This window comes from Chrysoperla carnea, chromosome 4 (genome assembly GCF_905475395.1).
Source record: "Chrysoperla carnea chromosome 4, inChrCarn1.1, whole genome shotgun sequence".
NCBI classification, from domain to species: Eukaryota; Metazoa; Arthropoda; class Insecta; order Neuroptera; family Chrysopidae; genus Chrysoperla; species Chrysoperla carnea.
Window position 1 is genome coordinate 70,901,977 of NC_058340.1, and position 6,866 is coordinate 70,908,842.

At 29.9% G+C, this 6,866-nt stretch overlaps 1 protein-coding gene across 1 annotated transcript in view; it reads left to right on the forward strand.

The window, feature by feature from the left end:
* The window catches only part of LOC123299305 (putative oxidoreductase GLYR1 homolog), a 55,959-nt gene extending 50,779 nt beyond the window's left edge, over positions 1-5,180 (forward strand). The window contains exon 11 of the mRNA XM_044881663.1: positions 4,540-5,180. Coding sequence (XP_044737598.1) covers positions 4,540-4,939 — 400 coding nt within the window. The 3' untranslated portion in view covers positions 4,940-5,180. The remainder of the gene's footprint in view (positions 1-4,539) is intronic.
* The last annotated feature ends 1,686 nt before the right edge of the window (positions 5,181-6,866 follow it).

Consider the following 6,866-nt stretch of genomic DNA (forward strand, 5'->3'; position numbering starts at 1 on the left):
TTTTGTTGGGATGTAAATATTGAATAACTTTGACTGCGTTTTGGCCCAAATAGTCACTTTTTGGACATGCAATGGCGATTCATGGATCTCATGTGGATTCTCCGGTCCACAAATGCAACAATTTTGCTTATTAACGCCGCCAGAGAGAAATGGGCCACGCGGGTCATCAAAATTTGCTTTCAAAAATCAACCTCACACACCTTTGAATTCTGGGTAATGCTTTCTCTGACCGCTTCACTTTTTTGGCTTGTTTCGGTGTTAGCGATTGATGGTTTAAATTGTACTGAATTGGCAATTCAAAAACATGTCTAGTCAACTCCATCGCTTGACCAATGATAAAGTAAAGTATTATATGTTTATATATCGACGTAAAAGATGACGCACCCTGTATATTTATACCATCGTTTTTTTCCAGTCTACGAAACATTTTTTGTAGACGGTTTGTAGTGAATTCTTCAGATCTTTCATTGAATTTTCAGCGGTCTATGCTTTATCGTTGAGCAAAATTTTTTAATTACAAATTTCCGATACAAAAAATTTGAGTATTTTGGAACTTCTTGTATATAAAAAAGTGGGCATTAAATTTTCGATCACTTTGTTTTTTTTTCCACTCCAATTAATAGTACAAATTACTACGGCATTAAATTTTTCATTGGTTTACAAATAGAAAAAACCTTAGAAATATATTTTTAAGTCCTCCGATAATTCGAATTATTTTCTACTTATTGTGGGCTGCAATTTTTTATGTATGTAAATTATGTATTGGTATTTTTAACAACAAAAAAAAGAGAACAGTATTTAAATTCAACTGCCCTAGGTGAAAAGGGAAGAGAAAAGAGAGGGTGAACAGCTTAAAAAAATAAAGCGCTTGCCAGAACTGACTCTTTATGTTTTGGCATCAGCCCTTATATTTGATTAAAAAAGTTAAATGAAGTCATTTTCAGTTCGAAAACGATCAAAAGAATCTATTAATTCGAATCTTGAATTTTTTTAATTCTCTTAACCTCCTCGACTCTGGAATTCAAGAATTTTTTATTTTATAGTTTGTTTTTTCGTGATTCAAATCGAGATAAAAAAGTCGGAATTTTTACAATTCTTGAGTAATTTATTACCCAATCAGCCTAGTTCGGTAATTTAAAAATTATTTAACTGAAATTGTTAAGAAATTCGGATGGAAAACATAAATCATGTACTATTTCTTTTACAAAAATTTATCTTAAACTGGTGATGAAAATTTGAACGTTATGATTTGAATCTTTTTTAATTTAAGCGATAATTCGAGATTTTATTTTAGTTAAGTTGAAAAATTTGCTCGAGTTTGGCCACATTTTGTCATAATATTTCCCATAATATTCGCATTCAAGTTTAGTTTTAATAACCTCGATTTCACTAAGAATCGTTTCTTTAGTTGGAAGATGAATCTTCTTCACTTAGAATTTCAGAACCTTTCACATAATAGCCCAAATCTTCTTTACAAAATATTAAGATAAAAAAACTTCTAGAAAGAATTCAAATCGTAACGTCAATTTTGCGACGACGCGCACTGATCTAATTAAATTTCAATTAGCGATACCGGATCTTAAATTTTTATTTTTTTTTACACCGGATCTTAAATTTTTATTTTTTTTTATTTTGTGGACGAAATCTTTGAATTCGAATTATTGATGGATCTCGTAAGTTTGAAATTTGAATCGACGATTAATTTTTGTACTAATTTTAATTGAATTAATTATGTTTGCAATTTAATTATGGTCGAAGAGACGGTATAAGGTCGATCTTCACCTATCTGATAACCAGATGAAACATATTTTTTATGAAATTTTTATTTAATTACAAAAATAATGGTATAGGCTTGCCTGAAAAAACCGATCATTGAAAAAATTGATTAAAATTTATTTAATTAAAAATATCCATGAACACTTTTTGATAGAAAAACTATGATAGGAGTGTTTAAAAATCAATAAAATTTCATAAAAAATATATTTCATCTGATTATCGAATGGGTGAAGATCGACCTTAAACCGTCTCTTAGACTAAATTTAGTTAGTGAATAAACGTTCAAAAAGTGATTTCTTTTTGTTTATAATATAAATAAATTTTTTTTAGTTTTACCCCCTTTTTTTAATTTTTATTAACACTTGTGGAAAATCATTTATCCAAATTATTTTATCAACAAAATATTTTTGAACGTTGTAATTATATTATAGACTAGACCGTGGAACAGAAAGGGTGCTTTGTTAAATGATTAATACATTCTTGAAACTTCGTGAGTGGCATACTTTTGGCAAATCTACCAAACTTCTCTCTACAATTTTTTTTCGAAAGTGCTATGTTTTCTAATGAGCATGATAACGGCTTATTTAAGCTATTGGTCTGAAAAAGCACGGCATGGAATTTATCGGGCACTATGATCACTTAGCATTAATAGCTCATTTGAAAACGCTACACTTTCGAAAAAAGTCGTAGAGAGAAGTTTGGTAGACTCGCCGAAAGGAAAACACTCACGAAGTTTTAAGTATGTATTAACCATTTAACAAAGCACCCTCTCTGTCTCATTGTCTATTAATTTTATTAAATTTATGACACCTGTTTAATTTAATTTTTAAGTAGAACGATTGGTGGCTTAACAATAATATATCATGATGATCAAGATTTAAAAGCAATTTACGACACATACTTTATTGTTAGGCCATTGTTGATACTGTAGTTTTTATTATTAATTTTTAAAATGGCTTGCAGACGGTGTATTGAAGTATATAACATCGATTTAAATAACAATGGCACAGAAAATGAATTGACTTCAAATAAATAATAAAAAGTTCTTGTTTGTTGCGTGATTTTATTTTTTTTAAAGGCACAATACGCAAAGTTAAGTCAAGGTGACAGCAATTTTTTTCCCATACTAGATGAGATCAAGGTTTCAATAATAATACATAAGAGGAATACCGCAAATAAGTTTCTACCACCTAGATTAAGTGGCTTTCTCTCAACCTATTATCCGAAGTATTGATGGATCTTAGGTTTTGAATTCATATGTTCTCAGAATGACGCCCTGCAGGTTTCTGCAGGTGCAAATAACATGTATGAAGTTTTCATCTTTCTCCATACAGGTCTTAAAAGCGGGGGTCATCAGGGATCCCTAGTTATGAAGGTGGACTTTTTACAGGGATCCTGTAAAAGGTCTCTCCATTTTTTTCAACTGTGTACTATAATGAACTGCTAATTTTAATTAAATTGAAGATAGAAATTCGTAAAGTTTTTCTTTACAACAATAAAATATGAATTAGTGTCAAAAACATTTTCACCCCAAAGGATTGAAGCCCTGCCGTTATATATCCCACTTTACACTGTAATTTAGGTCTCTCTATTGATAAGATTGAAAATAAAGTAAAAAAGTTTCAAATTGAGTTAATAATAAATAGTATATGTTGGTCGTTATAGATGACTAATTCTAATTATGGTTGGTCGTTATAACCGATATGTCATTTTATTCGATGTTGTTATATATGTTCGAGGACCTTGTATATTCGTCGCTGTAACCGTTTTGGACTTTGAATCATTTTTGGTTGTATTTTCTCTTCAGATTAGTCGTTTTTCGTACCACAATCATTATACTCTTGTGTTTAGAGATAACTTTGTCTCGTGTGAAAATACATTGATTCATATGAAAGAATAGTATATTAAATTTACTTACTTCTTAAAAGTTCTGGATAGATAATGTCACTTATAAAATATAGTAACTGGAAGACCGAGCTTTGCTCGGTATTTTTTTAGTTAAAAAAATACAAATTTTATCACTAATATAAGAACCGTTTAAAATGTCTCCACACAAATATCAATTTGAATGTACCGGTCGTTATTTACGATATACGTATATGTTACACCAGAAGAATTGCTCGTTTAAATATATAAGATTATAAAAATAATTACTTATCACATTTTATTTATCTATCATCTGTTATTAAAAACACAGTGTATTTACGGAGATAGCCGAAGTATAACGAAGCCACCCGAATTGCGGATTTTTTGTTCATCGACTTTACTGAAGTGATAAAAACCCTTTTAAAATAAGTCATAAAATAAGCTCTATGTGCTACTGTTCTGAAAGGAGTTAATCAAACCAGTTTGTTTTATTTTTGTGACAAAAAAAATTATTAAATTGCGGAAATTTTTATTTGATTCTGTCTGTAAGCCTTTTTGAATCACTAATTTACAAAATAATAACACACGTATTAAAATCAATTTTGTTTACACGAGTGTATTTTAGAACCAAAAAAAAAAGAAGTATATCAAATATATTTATATTGAAAATCAGTGGCAAACAAACTATTTTATTTTCATTTAAAAAAAATAAAACTCCACCACCAATTAATTCAATTCCTTGATTTTAATTCGGCTTAACTACACTCCTGTAACACAAAATTCATTAAATTGTGTGATTTAAAGTAAATTTAGATAAAAAATCGATAAAAAATCAAAGTAATTTTGAATAAAACTTTTATTTTTTTGTAAAATCACACATTAAAATTTTGGTTACAGGAGTTGTTACACTACTTACGGTCCAACAAAAGCGGTACGTTCGAGCGCGAAACATTCCAATAATCGTGGTAGTAATATTTTAATGTTTGATCATCACAATCAATCAAATCTAGAAGAGGAATCTGAAGTACCCGTTGAAAATTATTCGATTGAAATGAAAGAAGAGCCACTACAAAATTCTGATGCTGTAACGGAGAAATTACAAGACACACAAAATAATGTTGAAGATACGTCTACTACTCTTAACGATACAAATAACGCCATCGTTAATGATTTAAAAGACGTGGCGGTACCACAACAAGAGGGGGAAGAAATTAGTGGGGATTTTAGTAATAAGAAAAGTGAAGTAAATAATAGTGTTGAGGAGAATAGTCAAGAAATAATTGATGCGAAAAATTAAGCTAAGTCATTACACGATATTTCCAATATGCAAAGTTGTTGCATACTTTTCCTCTTTTGAATTGTATAAGGTGTTCCAATAAGAACGCCAGTTTTGAATTTTAAATAAAATATATTTGTGGCATGAGTTCGAAACATTTATTAAATAATGAAGTGCAATTTTCAAGGATTGTTGCAGTGAAGGACAGTGATACAGCATTGAATTTTGTTTTTTAAGGCTTCGTTGTGGGTTTGTTCACATAAAATTGAACATACACATAAAGTGTCTCTGACTTTATGGCAAGTTGCATCGTCCTATTGGAACAACATGCTCTTGAAATTTTGGCACAAAAAAGTTAGATAACGAAGCCATCAAGATGAAAATGGGCCTCGTCACTAAAGTTGATTTTCGTTGAAAAATCAACTTTCCATTGTTGTTCCAAAATCCAATAAACAAACGCTCTTCGTTGCCCACGACCTTCCGGCTTCATCTCATTTGTTGCTTCTAGCGCTCAATTTTACTTGTCTAGCTGTCTATTAAAGAACGGCCATTTTATTTTAAATGTCAAATTATGACACTACAAATGATACGCAATTCAAAACGTTCTTATTGGAACATCTTTTATAAAACAAAACTAACAAAAAAATACAAAGTTTTCCCGATTTCTTAATTTTTTCTGAATGATATTTGAAAATGATTTGGGGGAATTTTTATCGTCGTTAGCTCAATTAACAAGAAATGGAGACTCAAGACGGATGTTGTTTTCTGATTGATTTACGAGAGCAAAGACTGAGAAAAGTGATAGTTCTCTCCATATGTTTGTCTAAAAAGTAAACCTCTGTCTTGATTCATCTTTCCTTTTTTTTCATAAGTGAAACCAAATGACGTTTTATTAAAACATTACACAAAATTAATCTGAGTGCAAAGTCGTTAGCTCAAAATATTATTATTGACTGATACTGGTCTTAAAGTTGTTGCCAGAATCAAGCATATGATAAAAGCAAAAGTTGGTTTTCAGACTGTTTGCGAGAAGTTAAAAAGAATCGATATTTTTTTCGACAGTGAATAAACACTGCCAAAAATACTGCTGCCAGAAAAGTATTGAAAATTTTTATACAATCATTTAAAATAAACCTCACAGAATTACGCAAGCGTATTTTTTAAGCGATCCATGGTCACAATTTTACTGAAGTAATGTTTCCAAAACATGTCTAATAAACTCAATCGCTTGACAAATTTCAAAGTGATTCCAACATAAAAGATGACGCACCCTGTATTGAAAACTTTCTAATATAGTCCAAAAAAACTTTCTAAGACAGACCAAAATTTGGTGAACACGGTAGCTAAACGAATTATACTGCTTGTTGCAATTTTAATCTTAAATTTGACCACAATTGCATGACCACTTTTGTACACATAGTATTTTTTCTTGACCGCTTGTTCGTCGGAAACGAAAACATAATGAAGAAAGCTTTGATTATTTTTCAAATTACAAACTTTCACTACTTTTTTGACAGAAGATGAGAGTTTAAGCTGTTTATTTACCATCGAAATGAATTCTAAAAATATCTAAATGGTTATTTTCGATTGTGAATTTTATATACATATAATTTTCCCTTCAAAATTATTTTTGAATCTTTCCCCCTCGATTTTAAAACAATTTTACTGCCAGAAATCTGCATTTTTATGGTGCGTAAATTGGTGTATATAAATATATTAATTATGATTGTATCTTGGTGATATCTTATTTTTTTCGTAAGAACAAAATGATTTAAAAAAATCTTTTCTAGATAATTTCCAATATATTTTGTATCCATAGAAAACTTCCGTTTCAAGAATTGTAAAGATTTTGTAATGAATAAAACATAAAAATCATAACACTGCCTTTTTTGGATGAGGGCAAACAAATTTTGAGGATAAAAATGAACTGCCGTTACTTGGTCACATA